Source organism: Trichomycterus rosablanca, chromosome 5 (genome assembly GCF_030014385.1).
Source record: "Trichomycterus rosablanca isolate fTriRos1 chromosome 5, fTriRos1.hap1, whole genome shotgun sequence".
In the NCBI taxonomy this organism is placed as follows: domain Eukaryota; kingdom Metazoa; phylum Chordata; class Actinopteri; order Siluriformes; family Trichomycteridae; genus Trichomycterus; species Trichomycterus rosablanca.
The window spans coordinates 43992867-44017114 of record NC_085992.1 but is presented as its reverse complement, the minus strand read 5'-3'; the positions used below and the strand labels follow the sequence as shown (position 1 = coordinate 44017114).

General features: G+C 40.1%; 1 protein-coding gene across 1 annotated transcript; it reads right to left on the bottom strand.

The window, feature by feature from the left end:
- Nucleotides 1–1412: 1412 nt before the first annotated feature.
- polr1b (RNA polymerase I subunit B) lies at nt 1413–20361 on the bottom strand. Its single transcript, XM_062996202.1, has 15 exons — nt 20169–20361; nt 15183–15350; nt 14929–15075; nt 14679–14811; nt 13479–13615; nt 13107–13330; nt 12798–12969; nt 10899–11067; nt 10487–10768; nt 9849–9982; nt 8388–8558; nt 7964–8120; nt 6413–6609; nt 6008–6258; nt 1413–2491 (listed from the first exon to the last, which is right to left on the bottom strand). The coding sequence occupies exons 1-15, from the start codon at nt 20343–20345 to the stop codon at nt 1609–1611; spliced, it is 3402 nt and encodes a 1133-aa protein (XP_062852272.1). The 5' UTR covers nt 20346–20361; the 3' UTR covers nt 1413–1608.
- Between the last annotated feature and the right edge of the window lie 3887 nt (nt 20362–24248).

The following is a 24248-nucleotide window of genomic DNA, read 5'->3' as shown; positions in this document are numbered from 1 at the left end:
AAATATATCAAATGTAATTTTATTTACAATGCATCATTTGCAATGTAAATATTCCAGAAGCTTAAAAAAATACATGTGAGGTAAAGCTGGAAGATCTGGAACATCTGAACTTAAATCCAAAATAATACGCTTATTATAATTATTAAGCTTGTATCTCTTCTACACCGATCAGCCAGAACATTAAAACCACCTCCTTGTTTCTGCACACATTGTCCATTTTATCAGCTTCACTTACCATATAAAAGCACCGCCTTTCATGCTGTTCTTCAATGGTCAGTACTCTCCCAGAACCACTACAGAGTAGTGTAGTTAGGCGGTGGGTCATTCTCAGCACTGCAGTGACACTGACGTGGTGGTGGTGTGTTAGTGTGTGTTGTGCTGGTATGAGTGGATAGGACACAGCAGCACTGATGGAGTTTTTAAACACTTCACTGTCACTGCTGGACTGAGAATAGTCCACCAACCAAAAATATATCCAGCCAACAGCACCCCGTGGGCAGCGTCCTGTGACCACTGATAAAGGTCTAGAAGATGAGCAACTCAAACAGCAGCAATAGATGAGCGATCGTCTCTGACTTTACGTCTACAAGGTGGACCAACTAGGTAGGAGTGTCTAATAGAGTGGACAGTGAGTGGACACGGTATTTAAAAACTCTAGCAGCGCTGCTGTGTCTGATCCACTCATACCAACACAACACAAACTAACACACCACCACCATGTTATTGTCACTGCAGTGCTGAGAATGATCCACCACCTAAATAATACCTGCTCTGTAGTGGTAATGTGGGGGTCCTGACCATTGAAGACTAGAGTGAAAGCAGGCTAAAAAGGTATGTAGAGAAACAGATGGACTACAGTCAGTAATTGTAGAACTAAAAAGTGCTCCTATCAACTGGACAGTGAGTGTAGAAACAAGGAGGTGGTTTTAATGTTATGGCTGATTAGTGTATATGTTACTTGATTTATTATTCGGAGAGTTTATGGTTCCACTGCTCTAGAGTGCATTGGGATGTGCTTGGTTTGATTACAAGGGGAATCCAACAGCTCCACACTGAAAGAGTCTTTTAGTAAAGTTTATTATTTGCAAACCTATAAGGTTTGTTTATGGTGGTTACATGGCTGTATGCTTAATCTTATTCAACTGTTAGCGATGGGTGGGGTGTGGCTAAAACAGTAGAATTCACTGGTTAAATGTCAACATACTTTTGGCCATTTAACGTACAAATAATGATTGTGTTCTGTGAGCTGTTTAATCAGAGAACTGTTGAGTATGTTTTACAAAGGTGTTTCAGACAAAATAATGAAAAAAATATCCAATAAGTTTATTGGAATACCATTGGTAGGATTCAAAAATAATATTGCAGGCCAGTTATTAATTGTGACATCACAATATCATGCCTGCAGCCTGGAATAATATAACAAAATATCTCATTTATTTTCAGTACTAACAGTATACAGTCTACGCAATTGAGGATTAAGGGCCTTGCTCAAGGGCCCAACAGTGGCAACCTGGCAGTAGCAGGGTTTGAACCAGCAACCTTTTGCTTACTAGTCCATTACTCAACCACTAGGCTACAACTGCCCCCATTTATGTTCATCATACAGCCCTACTTCACATCTAGCTTAATTTTAATGTTCATAGCTGCTAACTCGGCCACAAAGTAGCGGAACACGTAAGGCACAGCCACGGTATCGATGGCATCGCTCTTCTTGCACAGTGTACAGATGGTGTTACGATGGCGTGTGGCAGACCAGTGAGGTGGCGGCTTTTCCAGCAGTGGAGAGAGCAGGCTTCCGCAGCGTACACAGACCTGAGCGACCGATCGGTCCGAGCAGTTAAACAGGCGGTCGTGTAGCAAAAAGGACGAGCCGTGGGCCAGCAAGGCATCACGCTCCATTTCTCCGAATCGGATCCCACCCTGTACGTTCCTCCCTCCCACTGGTTGATTAGTCACTTTGTCTCTTGCTCCTGTCGTCCTGACCTGAAACTTGTCAGAGACCATGTGGCGCAGACGCTGGTAATAAACCACACCCACGAAGATGTCAGCTTCCAGCTCCAGGCCGCTTAAACCCGAATAGAGACGTTCCGTGCCGTAGTAATCATATCCTGCCGCCTTTAGCATATTACCAAAGTGTTCGAGGGCAGAGTTCTGTTCAGAGAAGGTGAATGGAGTGGCATCATGGCACAGGCCGTGTAGTGCCGCCGATTTGCCCGCCATACTCTCGATCAGCATTCCGATGGTCATACGTGATGGAAATCCATGAGGGTTGAATAGAATGTCCGGGGTCATGCCGCTCTCGCTAAAAGGCATGTCCTCAGCTGGCCACAACCGACTCAGGATGCCTTTCTGGCCATGCCTGCTGGCAAACTTGTCTCCGATGGTAGGGTTACGTGGTACTCGCATGGTGATACAGACACGCTTGAAGCGACCTGTGCCTGCATCGTTGCTGCATGCTTTGATGTTGTCTATTACACAACTCTCCTGACTCCTAAAGAAACAGAGATAGGAACATACTTTAACACTTCAGAAACCTCAGTTTATTAGTCTTGCGGATGTTACTTCTGAACGCTATATACATTTATATAGGATTTTACCATCATGTTTTACACACTTTGGTTACATTAATGACAGAACAGGTAGTTACTGGTTACACAAGATTCATCAGTTCAAGTATTTAATGTCAAACACAGTCAATTTGTATCTCCAATTAACCTCACTTGCATGTCTTTGGACTGTAGGAGGAAACCAGAGCTCCCGGAGGAAACCGCAGACACCGAGAGGACGCAGGCTGCTCCACATGGGAATTAAACCCAGGACCTTCTTGCTGTGGCGCAACAGTGCTATCCACCGAGGCGCCCCCATATATATAATTTGTGTAACTGATCTTATTCACGTTAGCAATAATCATTTATTACCAGGCCGCACAAGAACAATAAATAATTAGAGATCGCTACAAAAGCAATGAAAACATGAACAATGCTTCCATTTCCAACATCCTGTCTTTGCGAAGAGGGATTTTCTGCAGTGACGGCAACCAAAACAAAGTTACGGAGTAGACTGGACATAAGCAACACACTTGTTATTGTCTTCCATCACCTCAGATGGGAGCATCTCTCTACAGCAAAAAAAGCTCAGGGTGCCCACTGATTCATTGTTATGCACTTTGTGTTTTATTATGCTTATCATATAATTTTATTTTAAATCCTCCTGCCCCCGCCGGTCTGTGAAATTATATTTTATATAAAACCAGTCTGTGGTGCAAAAAAAAAGGTTGGCAACTACTGTAACAGGGCAACTTTTTTTTGCACCACGGACCGGTTCACGGACAGGCAGGGGCGGCGGAATTTAAAATAGAATAACTGTACTACTCACAAATGAGCTTTTTTCGCTGCTCCCACCTAGAGGTGATTGGAGACAATAATACACACACATATATATACAGTGTATCACAAAAGTGAGTACACCCCTCACATTTCTGCAAATATTTTATTATATCTTTTCATGGGACAACACTATAGAAATAAAACTTGGATATAACTTAGAGTAGTCAGTGTACAACTTGTATAGCAGTGTAGATTTACTGTCTTCTGAAAATAACTCAACACACAGCCATTAATGTCTAAATGGCTGGCAACATAAGTGAGTACACCCCACAGTGAACATGTCCAAATTGTGCCTAAAGTGTCAATATTTTGTGTGACCACCATTATTATCCAGCACTGCCTTAACCCTCCTGGGCATGGAATTCACCAGAGCTGCACAGGTTGCTACTGGAATCCTCTTCCACTCCTCCATGATGACATCACGGAGCTGGTGGATGTTAGACACCTTGAACTCCTCTACCTTCCACTTGAGGATGCGCCACAGGTGCTCAATTGGGTTTAGTCCATCACCTTTACCTTCAGCTTCCTCAGCAAGGCAGTTGTCATCTTGGAGGTTGTGTTTGGGGTCGTTATCCTGTTGGAAAACTGCCATGAGGCCCAGTTTTCGAAGGGAGGGGATCATGCTCTGTTTCAGAATGTCACAGTACATGTTGGAATTCATGTTTCCCTCAATGAACTGCAGCTCCCCAGTGCCAGCAACACTCATGCAGCCCAAGACCATGATGCTACCACCACCATGCTTGACTGTAGGCAAGATACAGTTGTCTTGGTACTTCTCATCAGGGCACCGCCACACATGCTGGACACCATCTGAGCCAAACAAGTTTATCTTGGTCTCGTCAGACCACAGGGCATTCCAGTAATCCATGTTCTTGGACTGCTTGTCTTCAGCAAACTGTTTGCGGGCTTTCTTGTGCGTCAGCTTCCTTCTGGGATGACCGAGTTGATGCAGTGTGCGGCGTATGGTCTGAGCACTGACAGGCTGACCTCCCACGTCTTCAACCTCTGCAGCAATGCTGGCAGCACTCATGTGTCTATTTTTTAAAGCCAACACGTGGACTCAACTTCTTTGGTCGACCCTGGCGAAGCCTGTTCCGAGTGGAACCTGTCCTGGAAAACCGCTGTATGACCTTGGCCACCATGCTGGAGCTCAGTTTCAGGGTGTTAGCAATCTTCTTATAGCCCAGGCCATCTTTGTGGAGAGCAACAATTCTATTTCTCACATCCTCAGAGAGTTCTTTGCCATGAGGTGCCATGTTGAATATCCAGTGGCCAGTATGAGAGAATTGTACCCAAAACACCAAATTTAACAGCCCTGCTCCCATTTACACCTGGGACCTTGACACATGACACCAGGGAGGGACAACGACACATTTGGGCACAATTTGAACATGTTCACTGTGGGGTGTACTCACTTATGTTGCCAGCTATTTAGACATTAATGGCTGTGTGTTGAGTTATTTTCATAATGAAAAATTTGCAGAAATGTGAGGGGTGTACTCACTTTTGTGATACACTGTATATATATATATATATATATATATATATATATATATATATATTAGGGCTGTCGAAGTTAACGCGATAATAACGCATTAACGCGACCTCAATTTAACGCGATTAAAAAAATTCAGTGCCATTAACGCAATTTCTAGTTCATGTTGACACTTGACTGGTAGAACAAACATTTTAATGTCGGACTTGCCACCGTTTTTCATTTGCGGTTTGTTAACATAATGTAACCGATCGTGGTAGTGATGCACTTGCATAATAAAGAAATAAATACACGCTATATTCACAAGTTGTCGGGAGCAAAACACTTTATTACACTTAATTAACTTCTTCTTCTGTACCGAATACCGGAAAGCTGAGTCGAGCACGTTAGTTCATGAACTATGGAAGCCCCAAAGGGTCAAAACACACTCACTTCGTGTAGAAACGTCCATCAAACCATTGTCACGATACAACCACAGAAAAGTCTGATACAATAACTACGCCTTATCCCACCTAAAGCACCGCTGATCTACAATGTTTGCTGATGGAGAAATTCTAACCTACAATCTGACATTTACTGCCTAGTATGTGAGTGAATAAACTCCCTTACAGTTTTCTCTTGTCCCAGCAGTTTTTAACATAAGTACATTTAGCATAAAATGTGTTCACCATTTTAATTGTAACATTTCACTTAAAAATCCTTGTTTTCTATAACATTTACACAGATTTTTTTTAATGCGATTAATCGCGATTAACTATATGAAATTCTGAGATTAATCGCGATTAAAAATTTTAATCGTTTGACAGCCCTAATATATATACATACATACATACACATACACACACACACACACTCATATATATATATATACACACACACACACACACACACACACACACACATATATATATATATATATATATAAAATAACGTAAAAATGCAGTGTTTTCATTTCTGATGTAGCGATCTTTAATTATTTATTCTTTCTGTGCGGCTCGGAGACCGCTGTAATAGAGGATTCTGGCCATATCTCTAACCACCATACCCATGTACCATAAAGCTGTAAAATCCTTATTAATAGAATGATTGTTAAGTCACCATTTACACTAAATCACTGCTTACTCACTTGTAGAAGGTGACAAAGCTCTGGCCTGTGTTAAGATTGATGCAGCTGTAGAACGGGTCTCCGTAATTCAGAACGGCTCCTATAGGGGGCAGTCCATCCGCATCCAGTTTGTCCATTACTTTAGGGTCACCAGGTTTAACCCCGAACACCACACTGTCCTCACCCTTCACCTTCTCCGACAGATCTATTACCTCAGTTTTATACACAGAGCCGTGAGCAAAACCACGCTCCCAAGATGATTTGTTCACAATCTGTATAAAAACAAGAATACATCATAACACGCTTTTATCGTGAACAGGTTCATCCATATCTGTAAAAGATACAGTATATAAATCATAAATGACCAGTAAGTACTTTTACAATGCAAAACAAACTTTAAATGTATAAATGTATGGCAGTGCTCACCATGGCATCCTCCATATCATAGCCTGTATAGGAGATGACTGCCACTATGGCATTTGTGCCAATGGGATAGTTGTCTATGTTGTAGTGATCGTACATGACAGGGCGGACCAGAGGACTCTGGGGGGTCTGGAGGCGGTAGAGTTTATTATCCGAGCGATCTTGATACGAGTGCAGAGGGAAACCCATAGTCTGTTTACCTGCACACACACATAAAATTACAGTTATCAACAGTGTTTTATTACATTTATTTCATTGCACTAGTTGTTTTTGTTCTAGTGTACAAACACCATTTCCATAAAAGTTGGGACATTTTGTAAAATGCAGTTTTGTAACAACAAGAATCTATGATTTGTTTATTAGTAAATATAGTAATAGTAAATTAAAAATATTTAGTAAATATGAATTAATTTTAAATTTGATGCCTGCAACACACTCAAAAGTTAAAATATAAAATTACTCATCACTGAAATATTGTGTTCAATCTCTGTAACTGTATAAATATATGTTCAGATCTGTATAAACTAAATCTCTCGTCTGCCAGGTGTTTTTGTTTTTATTTCTTTGACATGAAAATTATTCAATGAAGGGCAACACAGTCGAATTAAGATGCAGATGCCTCTCATTAATAAAAGATTTTGAACTCCTCGGTTCAAAACTTGGCGTTGCCACTGGTCGGCTGGGTGCCATCTAGTGGGCATCATTGGCAGTGCCTGCAGCAGACACGGTTCTGCTAGGGCAAGATGACCAGACTATGTGGGTGGGGTCTTCAAATGCTGTGTAAGGACCCACTTTTATAACTACAACAAATGATTATTAAGTATTTATAAATAAATGAAATGAACACATTGGTAAACATGTCACAAATTATTTGAAGCATGTTGCAGCCATCAGTTGTGTACATAAACTGCAAATAATTAATTGAAACATTAAATCTCTTGACTTTGTACTGTTTTTAATTAAATGCAGCTCAAAACAATTTGCAAATCATTGTTGTATTTTTTGTTTTTTTTACGTGTCCTACTGCCCTAACTTGTATGGAATTGAGGTGATGATTTATCAGTGATTGAGCATTTGGGGGAAATTGATTAGTTCTTACCCTGTTTAACCCAGACACAGTTTCTCTTGCTTGTTAGTTGATAATTTTATGAAAAATAATTCATTTTATCTCAAAGCTCTGGCATTACACAGACTTTTTTAACAATAAATAATAACCAAATCATCATCAAAGCAACTTTGGGAGTCAGTGAGTGAATCTCAATTCATTCTTAGTGGTGATTTAACTGTCTCTCTGATGTGCTCAAACTGTGCCATAACTATGCCATATGAAAAAATAATTTAAAAGCCTGTGTACTTCCAACATGTCCCCTGGTGACACATGTACTTTTTGCCATTTATGATCCCTCAACACCTAAGCTTAAAGAAATCTGTTATTGTTAATTTCCTGTACAATATATAAAAATATAAGTCTATGGATTTTTTAACAAAAAAAAAAAAAACCTTAAGAGACACAATTAGAATGAGAACAGAACTGGAGAGGTAATGCAGTCTTACCCATCTGGCACTGGTACATGTTCCTAGGGCTCTGGTTGTGGTCTGAGAATGGGATGAAGTTGGCCACCACACTGAGCATGCTGTGGGGGAAAAGCTCCTGATGGGTGGTGACACCTTCTGCAATCTCATCTTCAAATATTCCCACGTTTAGGTACAGCTGTGACAAAAAAATATTCAGATTTTGTAAAGTTTGTTTGCTCATAGAATTGTTTTGTCTTGTGTATGTATTAAAATGCAGAACTAAGTATGGTGCTTAGACAGGAGTTTGTATAGCTATTGTTCGTTATTTACCCAGTTTGTTTAAGTGGCCTGATTATTCCTTCAATTATGATTTAACTATTAGTGCATTTATTAATAAACAGAAAAGTTTAATTTATTAATTAAACAGGTAAAAGCACATGCTTATAACTACAAGCTCTCTGACCTGTTCAAAGGTGCCGATAAGTTCCTGTTTGCCATGGGCCAGGTTGCGGACTGGTCGGACCATGCGGCAAGGAGTGGTAAACAGGTACAGGCTTGGGTACATACTTGCTTTCCCTGTATTAGGAACCAGGACTATCTCAGTCCATGGGGGCATCTTTCTCTCTCCCAGAACCTGTGAATAAGAGACAAATTAAAGAGAAAAAGAGATTACTTTTAAGAGAGGAGTATGAAATGGTAATTCTTTTTAAAAAAATGCATAGGTGAATTCAATATATGTCCAAAACTACGTGGACACCCTGCTTAATTATTAAGCTTAAGCATTTTACGCGCACTCGCAGCTAACAGATGTGTATAATCAATAATAGAAAAGTATATGCATAGAATTTTGTGGTGGAGCTTTTATGTTCCAGCATGACTGTGCCTGTGTTCACAAAGTGATAAGGTTTGATGAGGAGGAACTTTATAAATCAAAATACAGGTATATTGTATATTATTTTCAAGCACTGTACTTTGTATTGTATTACTCAGTACCTCAGGGCAAAGAGCCCTGACCTCAACCCCACTGCACAAAGTAGTTTGTAAGTCAGGCCTTATCCTCTAACATTAGTGTCTGACCTCACAAATACCCTTTTGACTAAATGGGCAGAAATTTTCACAAACACATTTCAGAATGTTTTAAAAAGCCTTCGCCAGAAGAGTGGAGACTGTGATATCTGCAGAGGTGTCTGTGTATGGGTGTGTCTATATAGCATAGTTGAAAAACTTTAATCACAAAGAAATGCTTAAACTTGTCCAACCTGACACCATTGAAGAAAGTCAAACTTCTAGTACAAGTACTGCATTCTTTCTTAAAATGAGTAAACTGATAGGAATGCACATACAGTAAGTTATAAAGCACATAGGTTAAATGCCTGTGCACCAGCAGGGGACAGTAGTTCATATTTAAAGAAAAAATACATATGGCAAATACCATTTTAAAGAGGCGTGGAAAGGGGATGAAACCCAAAACAAAAATTAGTTTACAACTTAGTGAAAGTTGTACACTACATTCCAGCACCAGTACTATAGTGGCATACAACCCACCCTATATGTAGGGTGGTGCTGATCAGCACTGTGGATCAGTATGAACTATTAATGGCATAAAGCTCCAAAATCCCAGGTTCAATCCCATATTCAATCCCAGGTTCAATCCCAGGTTCAATCCTAGGTGGACACACCACACAAAAACAAACAACAGTAGGTCACACATATCGTACATTGATGAATGAACTGGCTAAACAAAGACACAGGCTCAGTGTCTGTAAAGCTAAATAACACGAGTGATGTTTGGTGTTCACCTTATGAACAAACTAGTGCCTGTGAAACACAAGTAAGTGGGTGAGTGAATGTTTATCCAAGCCTCTGAGGTACCTCATTTCAGGTGGGAAAATATTACCCAGAACCTCATTCAAGTTTCACTAACCTTGAATCTGCGAAGCGATTCAACCACAGAGGGTGCCAGATCTTTTTCGACCCACCCAATCATGGCGCCATCCAGTATAACAGGGTAGCAGGAGGTGTAGGACTGACCAGGAGTACCATCCACTGGAGTTACACCTGCCAACAATAAGATAGAAAAATCACAATCACAACCAAATTTCTAATCGCAAAGCTTTCTTAGCTCCGAACATCAAGCAGTATATTATATATTTATAATATACATATCACCTATAATTTTACTATTATACTATTTGTTTTTATATAGATGTTTGTTTTGAAATTTTGAAATGCTAAATTTTAATTATAATACATTATGCTCATACTAACATTAAAAAATAACTAGACTAGCCATGTCTGAGGGGTGTGTGGTGATCTGGTTCAGAAAACTTTTACATTCATTTAATTGTGCTTAATCCGAGCATCGACATGCAAATGGAGGCCACGCAATGACGGTACAATGATGAGCATAATTCACATTGTTTATGGCAAGTCAAATATTTACAGATGTGTCCTTTTTATTGTCTAATAACTACCATGTCAGACTGGTATTTCAATATAGTATTTCAATCATTAATAGCCTCCAAAACAAGTTTTATGTGACTATACAATACTATTGATTACCAAGGGAGCAAAGCAGGGCAGGTAAAGTGGTGGTGGGTTGAACAGGAGCTACAATCTCGCAGTGGGCAGTGAGGTGGTTCATCAATCCACACGGTGTTCCATCAGGTGTGTGTACAGGACACAGGAAGCCCCAGGATTCAGGCAGAAGCTTTCTCACCGCTGTGGTCCTCATCTTTGCAAAGGCTGCTCCTCTGTGCACACAGCGGAAGTGTGACAGGTAACGAATGAAGTTCAGCTTGTCAGCCACCACACACAGACCACTGGACTGCAGCATGCCCAGACCTGGGAGACACGGGTGTGGAAATAAACAAATAAGGATTACAGCGGTATGCAAGGACATGTCTAACAGTACTAACAAAAGTTTACGCTTACATTTCTGTAGCTAAAACGATGATGACAATGATACTTATACCTGTTTTAGATACAAGATTTCCTGTAGCCAACATGTACTCGAAAGGCCTAGAAAGGTCAGTTCCCATGTTTAATATTTTGGTCAAGTTCTCTGTGGTCAGTTTCCCGATTTTCTGGCTCCTCTTATCCAAGGCCAGTTTCACAGACACCAACCAACCTGTCATTTTCTCCTGAAACAATACAGAAACATAACAAAACATAGATCCAATCTCTTCAGTACTGCCTATTTTATCCTCCTTTTCTTGTATTCATAACTACTTTTTCTAAAGATGCTAGAACAGAGAAGCAAAGCTGAAGCGTCACTGTAAAGCAAAGATATTTATTAATCTCCTGCCCAGCTGCATAATGCATAACTAGGGCCCTACTAAGTTCACAGGAAAATCTGATTTTTCAATAATCTCAGATTTTTAAAGAAAAGTGTCACATTCAGAAATTTAATGAGTGATAACACTCAGAAACTTAATGATATCCGTTTTTAACACAACCCCCTCTCCGTCCACAAAATTGGTTGGGAGTTTTTCAAACTCAGGTACCCAAGTACTGTTTTTAGCTGCTTTAGACTTCAACATCTTTGACATTCTGTCCAACCGATTGCTAGTGTAACTAAGCGTCTTTAGAGTTTGCTCAGTTTATAAAGTAAAAAAAATAAACTGTACATAGACAAACTATCGGGAGCAGAATACTTTACTGGCTTGTTTTTCTTTTGAGGTGCAGCACAGACTAAAATGAGATGATCAAGTGTGTAGAGAAGCACATACAAGGGAAACGACTCATTTCGACTCATGATGCGATTTTCACAGCCGTGAATTAGGTAGGGCCTTATGCATAACCTTCGACTTTTAACCACTGTCATAATGAAATGTTTAACAATATATATGTATTTATTTTATTTTTTAGATTGCCATGTTATACTCATGAGTTACAAACACGGCAAGAAAGGTTTGCATTTGTGTTATTTGGCTATATTAGATGGTTTACAGTTTTACTTGATACCTGCAAGCAAGGACATTTAATACCGTTTCAGTTCTATTCAGGTAGGTAAAATGTAGTTTATTGTATTTGCTAGTGAATGTCGACTCTCTTTGACATCTAGGACATACAGTCTGGCTGATATGTGTTTGATAGTGATCAGGATGTAGCAGGAATCGCAGAGTCGAGTCTCCACCCCCTTATCAGGTGAGAGCGGGTAAGTGATGTGTGTATACTGCGACATGTAAAATGTATTATTTGGTCTTTAAGTCTTTTCAGGTGGGCCTTGACATCTGGGCATATTTTGTGGAGTTTGTTCTGTCTGCCAGTGTCTTGTACACATTGATCAGGGGTATAGCGTCCAATGCTGGGAAAGTGAGGTCTGGGCTTCACTTCTCAGTTCCTCCCTGGCTAGGCAGTCGGCTTTCTCATTGCCAGTTATTTCGCAGTGCCCTGGGACCCAAAACAATTTTACATTGTACATTTAGAGCCCTGTACGGTCATGTGGATTCAGTGAATTTCAGAGCCATGAGTGAGCATGTGCTTTAGCTGTAAAGACTGAGCTGTGTTGTGGTGAGGTCACTTCATCTGCAAGGCTATCACTGCTACTGACACTTGGTCAGTATCTATCTGTGTGGAGAACCTGTTGAGAATGGAACTTCTCTAAAGCTGGAGGTATGGATTTGGGTGGGTAATTTTTTTTGCCAAGCAGGTTGATAGGGGGTCATGTAAGAGTCCAAGGTGGTAAGGCACTGGGCTATAATACTCAGGTCTATGTTTACAGCATTCAAATAAAAACGTAAAACCTTTACCTTGATGAATCGGGTGTATTACATTCAAACTTGCTAAGCACTATGAACATAAAATACCACAAAAGATCTGCTGCATCCCACTGACAGTAAAGCAGCACTGTTGCAGAAACCACCCTCACCTTTAGAAACATAAGGTAGAGCTGACCAGGAGTGAGGATTTCCTGACACATCAGACTGTCTGGATTCTCCTCCATACACTCCTGCTTGGCAAAGGCAAACAGCTTGCGTGTCATCAGACAAAGCATGTAGAACTTTTCCGCATCTGACTTCAGGTGAATACAGAGACACTCGCTGAGGACAAAAGAGAAATCTGTTACTAAATCCAAAACAACCGCATAAAAGTCAAAGGACATAAAGTTATTTATGATTACCAGCCTAATAAAGACTGACATGAATAGAGTTTGTCTGTACCATAAAACAGAACTTACTCTAGAAGAAATTCAGCACACTGTTCATGTGTGTACCACTCTGGCAGGTTGAGTTTGACCCGGAAGCGTTCTCCTAGATAGTCAAGCACCTTCGCTCTGGTAGTACAACCTTCCTCCATTACCAAGCGTAACATCTCTGACACACAGCTCTTATAGAAGGAGTTCTCTTCTCTCCCCTTTATCAGCTCCTGGTAGATCTGGTAGTCCGAGAAGTCCACCAGGGCCTGTAAGTCCCAGAGAAACACATGAGGTAACATCTGAATGATAGGCATATCCGTACAGTGAGGTAGAGTAAGATCAAGACACTCATACCAAATCACAAAATTAAACTATCCTTTAAAAGGAAAGCATTTTAGAATGTAACTGACATACCTTAAGAGCAAAGCCCAGAGGAAGAAAAAAAAGCTCTTTCATGTAAATAAAGTTCAACATGACTGTTCCATTGTCCAGGTAGTGGAGGTTCATGTTAATGGATGTATGCTCATCTCTCACACAGTGCATACTAATTCCTAAAAAAAAAAAAGCACAATCAACAAATTAAATAAAACTAGTGCTAGTTTCTTTTTATCCTCGTCTTCTCTTTTCTTTCCAACTTATATATGTCCACTCAGGACTCTGGCAACCACTGCCACTTACTTGCCTCCTTTAAATCTACTTCTTTGCAGAGAATCCAAATATTTTTGGAGGACCACGCTATTCTCTATGTATTCATGTGCCGCTCATGACAATGCCTTTAGGTGATTCCCATCAGGCATTCTCTCCAGACACAGTCAGACAGCCATACCACCCACTCTCTTAAAATGGTGTAATTGTTGTTCCTGTTTTGGTCAGGTCATCCTGCAACCCCTTTAAAGTGACTGCTAGCTTCTCTCTTGCTGTGTTTATCATTAGTCTGAGAGCATGTAAGATCTTGCATGTCACACATGTCTAGGAAATTCTGAAGTTTCATGAACTTTCTGCTTGTTGATTGTATTGAACCAATTACACTGACAGAGACATTTAAGGTGTTTGCCATGGTGTGGTAGTTTAATATATTAGTGTTTAATAATTTTGTCCCTAGAAACTTCAAGAAAGTTCTCGAAGATGAAACAAATCTTGAGGTGGCTGTTTAAATACAACTTGTTTAGAAAACACTGCAAAATTATTCAAATAAATGTGAACACACTGGTGGAATCATGCCTCTAGCACTACCACCTCATCCACTCTACCAAACAGGCTGAGGAAGACCAAGACTATTACACACCCCTCTGATGCACAAATAGTTGCCAAACTTATCTTTTCACCAGCTGGACATGAAGTCTCATAAAAAGCTGCATCAAAGCATCACATTCAGAGAGACATGCTAAGCTCTCCGATTCATCCACTGCTAGTGCAGGTGCCTCAACCAGACAGAACATACTGTACTGCAACAATAAATTTTCTACCTTTTTTCCTCCCATACAGACACAGCCAATCATGCTTTTGTGTGCCAGACTCGTCAATAGCACAACTGAGATTTAAACGTGGGTCTCACCTGTAAAGGACTAGCATACTAGACTCAATCATTTTAGTGTGTAAAAAGTTAATACTCACCATACTGCGTGTAGCCTTGTCCTCTGCTTCTAAACTTGGGTCTTGCCAGGGCAATGGGGTAGTTCCTCCTTGGCATAATAAGCATGCGGATCACTTTTTCAATGCCGTTTACTATAAAGTAACCTCCCATTTCCTATAGGACAGCAATGCAAATAATAAAGAACAAACAAGCAAAGAATTGCAGGATTATATACTTCTAGGTGTGGTTTAAAATTTTAGCACTTCTGACTTTTTTTTTTTTAGAATTTACCTCTGCCTCTTCATGATGCTCTATAAGTTCCTTTGGTGAAAGACCATGAAGATTACACAATTTGGACTTCACCATGATTGGCACCTGTCCCAACGACTGTTTAATAATGGCTGTAGGGACCCCATTGATTGAACAACTGACGTCTACCTGCATGCACAAACACAAATGTGATATAAATTAGTGTAATATTACCAACACAATAATAGAAGCACTCTGAGATTTTTATTTATTTATAAGTAGAAAAAAACACCTACCATCAGCTTTCCTCTGTACGTGCACCTCCTTCCTCTGCACTCTGCAGGATAGACACGCATATCCTTGCAGATTCCTCCTTTAGTGACAGTGGGGTTGTGAAGAGCAGCTTCCACGAAAGACAGGCTAATTCTGTCCTCCTTGTGCATAAACTCCAGAGGAGGAATGGCCTGAAAATGCAGGACATTAAAAGATCAATTTTGATTTCTTTATATACAGTGGTTTCAGAAGGTATTTTAATGCCTTATGTCTACTTCGCACTACACGATTTTCACTTGCCGACAGGTCGCCACTAGATGTGGCAGCTCGGAGGCAACTCAGCGTTCGCTCAGGGCTCGAAAATCGTCTCTCGGTCGCTATATGTGAACTGTTCAATGACTTGATCAGAGTGGTTTGCCAATCGCTCGCAGACTCAAAAAAAATATCTAGCGTGTTAAATATCTGGCCCTGACGGCGACTCAAAATCATGTAGTGTCAAAGGTGTTGCAAGCAGGTTGGAATTGTTATGAACACAAAATACAGAAGGGAAACCCTGGGGGAGGAGATGTAAATATGTGAAGCAGGGGCATAATATGGTTTATATCAAAATACATCGGCACACATACAAGATTTACAGTATTTGTGACTTCCACACCAAACCATAATACCAACATTGCATTGCAAAAATATTTATTTTACTTCCTGCTGGCCGCGTAACCTAATCCACTTCTTCACCCAGATTCATTTATTTTTCGTTTTTGCTTTTATGCTGCACATTAGCGTTCAAACAACTTTGATCGCTCGATTCTTGCTGGCGTGCATTTTTGGACATGGTATCACTAAAACCTCGTCACTTCTTGCATGTGTTCTCGTGACAAAACATAGTTTGGGAGACCAGATAAACTCGTCTGAGATTTCTCCTGGTGATAGATGGTGTAGTGTGTGACCACAACAACTTAAAAGGCTCACGAATGCAAGAGATCTAAATACTAAAATAAAAATTTGGTATTTTGATTCATTTATAAATTATTAATTTATAGATGAATTCCCCCCTTACTGTGGTTCTGTCTGAAGAACCACAGACAGGTCCTTGGACTTCATGGCTTGCGTTTTCTGTGTTTTAAATTCTCAAGCTCATGTTTCAACAAGAAGAGATATGGTGAGATACGGTGAGAAGAGATAAGTTCCACAACATAGAACAGTAAACAGTTACAATGAGAGATGGTCTGATCCGATCCTACATGGATCCCATCCAGTTATCAGTCCACAGCTTGCTCTAGACCATAAACCCGCCGTGAGGCAAAATAACAGCCAAGCTGCAGACATGCACTCACAGACAGATACACTCTCAGCCTTACAGTGTCGCAGCCAGAACGTTCTCTAACATGATCTAACATGAGACACGTCACCGATCCAGATTCCATGCCACATTTTACTATGAACCTGCAGCAACTTCAGTCTGCACCTGAGTGAGCAAATAACATTAAAATAATATATCGTTTGTTTGGAGATATTGTAGTTTAGAATTGCCCAAAAATGACTCGTAACGTGTGGATAGTCAGCATGCCGAGGGGCGGAAGTACAGTTACGTCATACAATACAACCAATTAAATCCAGCACTGGCAGAGGTACAACGTGAAGTACCAGGAAGTCATGCTAGCTAGACACTGCCAGGCAGCAGACTCTCGCCGATGCTTCCCAGAAACGTGATAAACTTCACGAAGCGTGACGGGATACAGAGGGGTAAGTATTTATTTGTTGATATTTACTTAATCGGTTTTGCACTTTATTTTAAAGATTTCATTTTAAGTACTCTGAGTTGTTGCTACTGCAATTGTAAAACTATAAGATCTGTTTACATGATAAACAACAACAAGCTAGGTTATATCATATTAGGTTTCTGATATTTAAGATGTTTATTTCAGCTTTGCAATTCAAATACAGTGGTACCTTGTCTTGTAACTCAACGTCAATCTTTGAAAATTAATGCCCTTCGTCGAGAAATTTGTACCCTTAAACTCAACATTTCCCTTGAACTTGACATGTTCAGTTTGTTTTTTAAAAATGTATTTATTTAATTTCAAATTAACAATGAACAGTCGCTTTGTTTAGAGCTCGGCTTGAGCGGTGCGGTAAAACGTCACCAAAGTGCAAATATGAGACGAAACTGCATCTGTGTGAAATAACCATCAGATTCACTCTGAAATCCTCCACATGTATCTGTGTTTATCTGGATTTTCCCCGTTTCACTTTTAAACTTGTGTTACAGCTCGGGGTTCTGAGAAATTGTAAGAATCCGGTTTTTTTTTTCAGTGTCTTTATATTATATTTGTGTTATTTTCAGTGTATAAGTGTCAAAAACAACCCCATTATTTTACATTAGCCTAAAATATATGCAAGTCCACGGGACCATGGAACGCATTAACAGGTTTCCGATACACCCTTATGGAAAAATACCTTGAAACTCGATGCCAGCTTCAGAACCAATTGACGTTGAGTTTAAAGGTACCACTGTATTAAATTTGAATGAGAACTTTACAGCTGTTGTTGCTTCCCACTTGTATGTAAAGTGTAACATAAATTCTTTTGGAATACATTTAACTTCAATGTATTTGTGTACATATTTGCTCTGATAAGAGGTGTTGTGTTGTCTACTTCAGCCTCATGATGTAACCTTAACAAAATACCAACAATAGTAATGATAATATTAAAGTAAAGCATTATTTTACTTGTATCGGTATCAAATAAGGACTGAAAAAATGTGGATTGGCCAATCACTAGTTGAATTTTTCTCTTGACAAATGTCCATGTGCACCACTACTCAGCCAATACTCAATAGCACTAACAAAAATCTGACACCATTTAAGGGAATTTTCCCCCCATTCTTCTCTTGCAAAAGCTTCTAGCTCATTGAGGTTAATTGGCATTCATGCTGCAACTGCTTTCTTTAAATCCCACCAAAGATTTTTCATGGGATTTAAATCTGTCCACTCCAGGAACAATCCCTAAACCAAGTTTTGGTTGACATTCCAATTGAGTTCGGAATCACCAACTACCACCAACGTTTAGTTTCACCACAACAGGCCTAACACTCCTAAAAATGTCCTGCAAAGAAGTTTTGGGAAGTGGTAGCTCAGTGGTTATGGTACTGGCCTAGTAATCAGAAGGTTGCTGGTTCAAGCCCCACCAACACTGCAAATGTAAAAAAATTCTGAGTTAAGGCAATTTTGGATGAGCAATAAAGGAAATTGACTAGTAATACTACTAGGTTGCCACTGTTGGGCTCTTAAACAAGGCCCTTAACCTTTGACTGCTTAGACAATATACTGTCAAAGTACTGTAAGACGCTTTGCTGAATGCTGAGAATGTAAATGCAAGTTTAGCTTTATAAATGCTCATTTTCTCTGGGGTGTTAAATATTTCTGTATGTGATGTACAAAAAACTGTAACCATGTTTAAAGATTCAGTTCACAGTATATAAAATGAAAATGGAGAACTAAGAATGCAAATTAGATCTTTATCCAGGAAGACACGTGTACTCACACAGTTTTATGCTTAATTATTTTATACTATTTGTTTGTTTGCAAGGTTATATCGAACTCCAATTCACCTCACTTGCATGTCTTTGGACTGTGGGAGAAAACTGGAGCACCCGGAGGAAACCCACACAGACATGGGGAGAACATGCAAACTCCACACAGAAAGGACCCGGACCGCCCCACCTGGGGATCGAACCCAGGACCTTCTTGCTGTGAGGTGACAGTGCTACCCACTTAGCCTCCGTGCCGCTCTTTTACTACAGTATTTGAATGAGAATAACTTTGATATAGTCCGTAAGCATTAAATATTTTCTAATAACATAGATGCAATTGTTTTATAATATAATCTGTCTAGATGTGATTAGAGATTATCACTCAGCATTTCATAACTGTGGTGACAATCATGTGTGCACATCTCATAATTTTAATATTTCCTTCAGGAAATTACTTAATCCCTGAAATCAACTTGTTTTTGGAAGACAGGAGGAGACGGGATTACCAACGTGGAGACTGTATGGACAAAGCAACATGGTAAGACACCAGGTCAATGTGATTCTCAACTCTGAACTTGTATAGCAGGTGCTTTCAAGAAATCACACAATCAGTATAATGGTTACATCCAGCATTACAAATGCACCATGTCAGAAAGCACAAGTCATTTGAACTGTCTTTGAACCGAAGCTCCCAGAGGAAACCCACACAGATACAGGGAGAACATGTAAACTCTAAACAGAAAGGACCTGGACTGGCCCACCTGGGGATCGAACCCAGGACCTTCTTGCTGTGAGGCGACAGTGCTACCCACCAAGCCGCCCTGACTAAATTTTAATGATGCAATGAGAATGATGATGATAGGGAAGCCATAGCCTAGTGGTTAAGGTACAGGACTAGTAATCAAAAGGTTGCTGGTTCAAGCCCCACCACTGACAGACTGTTACTGTTGGGAACTTGAGCAAGGCATGTAAACCTCAACTGCTTAGACAATATACTGTCACTGTATACTGTACTGCTTTGGATAAAAGTGTCTGCTAAATGCCAAAAATGTAATGTTTCCTTTAACTTGATAAGTTCTGCTCTCTTCAATAGCCTCCCAAGGCACCAAATCTGAATCCAACCGAGTTTCATTGGGATGTGGTAGAATCAAAAAGTCGCAGGGTGTACAAAGCGAGCTGTACGGTTGTTTGGTTTCTTGTTGACAAATGCCAGATTTCATAAATAAAAGCTTATATTACAATCGTAATAATAATATTTTTTTCCATGTGTATATTTGTGTTCTCGGTTACTGTGTTTTGGTATTAGCCAACTGAACCCCACTCAACTTTCTTACTGCACACATGTACTAACATGTAAACTCATCCAGTCTACAAACATCTAAATAACTTTGTTTATATTTGTTGATATTGAAATAAATAATACTATAAATAATACCAGAAGCACCAGAGCTGCTCCACGTGAGTGATCAGTACTGACCTGAACAACCCGACACAGACCGTCAGTAACAGCCTGATCAAATGATTCAATATGTCCCTTAACCAGGTCCTGCACAGCTGCATGCTGATGTTTTTTGGGGAGTCCGAATCCAGGTTGGGTTAGATGTTTTAGACTGGGAACACTGGGTAAACTGCCCCACTTTAAATTGTAATCCATGTTCGCTCTTCTCACGTGTTTGGGTATCGGAAATGCGCTTACGTCAGGATCACTACGGTAAAAGTCGAGTTAATCTACGGTAAAAGCCTTACCGATTAACGATTAACACCTTTTCAATAATTAGCAACTTAATGATAAGTTTTGATTCGTTCTAAAATTTGGGGTGTTCTGGGGTGATGTGTGTGTAAAGCACTGCATTGATTGCCTAGAGATGGGAGGAAACTGGAGTACCCAGAGGAAACCCACGCTGATGCTGATAAAACGTAATTATATGTAAATAACTAGAGTGCTGCACTTCCTGAAGAAAATGCGGGTGTGATTGCAGTGCAGCGGGTGGCCGGGGCTGCGTATCCAAATGCTGTATCCAAGACGGGGTGTCATCAAGGGGCTGTACTATTTAGAGTTGGAACGGTGCTGATATCTCGAAATTTAAAAAAATGAATGGAAGTGAATTGGACAAAAAAAAAACGGTCCTAGAACTGCAACCTGTGGTACACCTGTTTGGGATCACTATTTATTTACATAAACAAATGTGTGGTTAGTCAGATAGATCTAAACAAAGAGGCTGTACTTTCTAGCCTGTTATATTGACAAACTGTGCACTAAGATCTGATATTACTAGAAAAGAGACAAATCCAACATCAGAGGACATTATTAGATCATTAACTATCATAATGAATGCTTCCTTACCCTAAGGTGGATGAATGAACTTCCCTGTCTGTTCAAACAGCCTGATTGTCGCACTTATATGTTTCAGATCATCAAACTACTTTTAATATTAGATAAAACCCAAGTAAACACAATACACATTTTTTTAAATGATGATTTCATTTATTGATACCTTATAAAGCTTTACATCTCTAAAAGTACCTGTCTGGCAATGTGAAGCAAGCTAAAATGTACCTAAACACTGAGGAGGAAGTCACACTTGGTGTACAGTTGTGGTCAACATTATTGGCACCCCTAAATATGAAGTACACCATGTAGAATATCTCCTGAAATAAGGTTAAATAAGTTTAGTAAAACTGCTTGTGTATATACGTACACAGATTAGGCATAACATTAAAACCACCTCCTTGTTTCTACACTCACTGTCCATTTTATCAGCTCCACTTACCATATAGAAGCACTTTGTAGTTCTACAATTACTGACTGTAGTCCATCTGTCAATGGTGAGGACCCCCACAGGACCACCATAGATTAGGTATTATTTAGGTGGTGGATCATTCTCAGCACTGCAGTGACAATGACATGGTGGTGGTGTGTGTTGTGCTGGTATGAGTGGATCAGACACAGCAGCACTGCTGGAGTTTTTAAATACCATGTCCACTCACTGTCCACTCTATTAGACACTCCTATCTCGTTGGTCCACCTTGTAGATGTAAAGTCAGAGACGATCACTCATCTATTGCTGCTGTTTGAGTGGGTCAACTTCTAGACCTTCATCAATGATCACAGGACGATGCCCACGGGGCGCTGTTGGCTGGATATTTTTGGTTGGTGGACTATTCTCAGTCCAGCAGTGGCAGTGAGGTGTTTAAAAACTCCATCAGCACTGCTGTGTCTTATCCACTCATACCAGCACAACACACACTAACACACCACCACCATGTCAGTGTCACTGCAGTGCTGAAAATGATCCAGCACCCAAATAACACCTGCTCTGTAGTGGTCCTGTTGGGGTCCTGACCATTGAAGAACAGGGTGAAAACAGGCTAAAAAGGTATGCAGAGAAACATGGACTACAGTCAGTAATTGCCAGGGCCAGTGATAGCTCAGTGGTTAAGGTACTGGACTAGTAAACAGAAGGTTGCCGGTTCAAGCCCCGCCACCACCAAGTTGCCACTGTTGGGTCCCTGAGCAAGGCCCTTAACCCTCAATTGCTCATCGTGTTCCGCTGTTTGTGTAAGTCGCTTTGGATAAAAGCATCTGCTAAATGCTGAAAATGTAAATGTAATTGTAGAACTACAAAGTGCTTCTATATGGTAAGTGAAGCTGATAAAAAATGACATGAATTAAAAAAAAATCTTGGCAGGTAAAAAGGTTTACAAAATAAAAATGAATGAATGGTGGCTTTGATGGCAAAGATAATGAAAGCTGTCTAAGACAAGAAATGCTATTACCACCAAGCACAACCAGTCTTAAGGGTAAAAGACTCCAAAGACCTTAGCGTCCCAGATTCAACAGTTCGAAATGTTATCAAGAAGTTTGCTATTCATGGAACAGTCAAGAATCTTCCAGGACGTGGTGGAGAAAGAGGAGTATTGATGAGAGAACCTTATGAAAGGTGGTTGAAAATATGGCAAAGAAACCATTTACAGCATTCAATAGTATACGTATAGAGTATAACCATAATTATATAAACAGAAATCCATGTATTGTTAATTGAAGACAAGTGCAGTTATAGTAGCTAAGGTTTAGGAAACTGTTGTTATTTATGTACTGGTACACTTGGGTGGGCAGCAGGGACATCTACTCTCTTCTGCTCTCCTCTTCACCTATCTTTTCCAGCCCTCTCTCCTCTGGCCCTATATTCTAATCTTCCTTTCAGTCACCTTTTCCCCCTCCCCTGCTCTCCAGTCATCTCCTCCCCAGGTATCTCATCCTTATTATTTGCTTATTTTTTCACTTACCTCCATGCCAGTTGCTCTCACTGTCCTGTCAGCATCCTTGTACTTTCATTCTCCCTTTCACTATCTTTTCCCTAAATCAGGAAACAACTGTAATTTTTCACAATGACGTTCTGGAATGGAGATCTACTAAGATAGACATGCATCACTACAGTGATTGACACTTTAATGAGGTGGGTTTTCCAACAAATACAAAATAAAGACATTAACATTAGTTGAATACACCTGTGACTATTGTTAGTTGGTGCATGAATGTGAGGCTAACTAACTTTCCAGCTATGATAGCCAATATCAGGGATGATTGATTTACTAGGACCCACAAAACGGCCCATTTACAATATGAAGGGTCCCATGAACAGCTGATGGGAACACTGACAGATCATAACATTACACAAAGCTAGTGAGTGGAATATGTTTATTTATAATTTTACATCAGTATTTTTTTTTAAATACATTTTGAGCATTTCTTAATTTTTTTTTTTTTTTTATGTATTTGTTTACATTCATGACAAAAATGGTAGTTACACAAGATTCATCAGTTCAATTTTCAGTTCAAAAACACAGTCATGGACAATTTTGTATCTCCAATTCACCTCACTTGCATGTCTTTGGACTGTGGGAGGAAACCGGAGCTTCCGGAGGAAACCCACGCAGACACGGGGAGAACATGCAAACTCCACACAGAAAGGACCTGGACCGCCCCGCCTCTGGATCGAACCCAGGACCTTCTTGCTGTGAGGTGACAGTGCTACACACTAAGCCACCGTGCCGCCCCTGATGGTACTAAGTTACAATATAATAATAAGGATCTCATGCACAGGATAACATTACACAAAGCTAGAGTGGAATATGTGTATTTATACTTTTACATCAGTATATTGGGGGGCAGGGGGTATATTTTGAGCATATCTTAATATTGGGGAATGTATATATTTTGATTACTGCATTGCTATATTAACCTTTAAGGTGAGGGGGTTAAATATGTCTAATCGCAACTGTAACTGTAAGTCATTTTTAATGAAAAAGTGTCTGATAAATAGCACGGTGGCTCAGTGGGTAGCACTGTCACCTCACAGCAAAAAGGTCCTGGGTTCGATCCCCAGGTGAGGCGGTCTGGGTCCTTTCTGTGTGGAGTTTGCATGTTCTCTCCGTGGCTGCGTGGGTTTCCTCCGGAAGCTCCGGTTTCCTCCCACAGTCCAAAGACGTGCAAGTGAGGTGAATAGGAGATACAAAACCGTCCATGACTGTGTTTGACATTAAACTTGTGAACTGA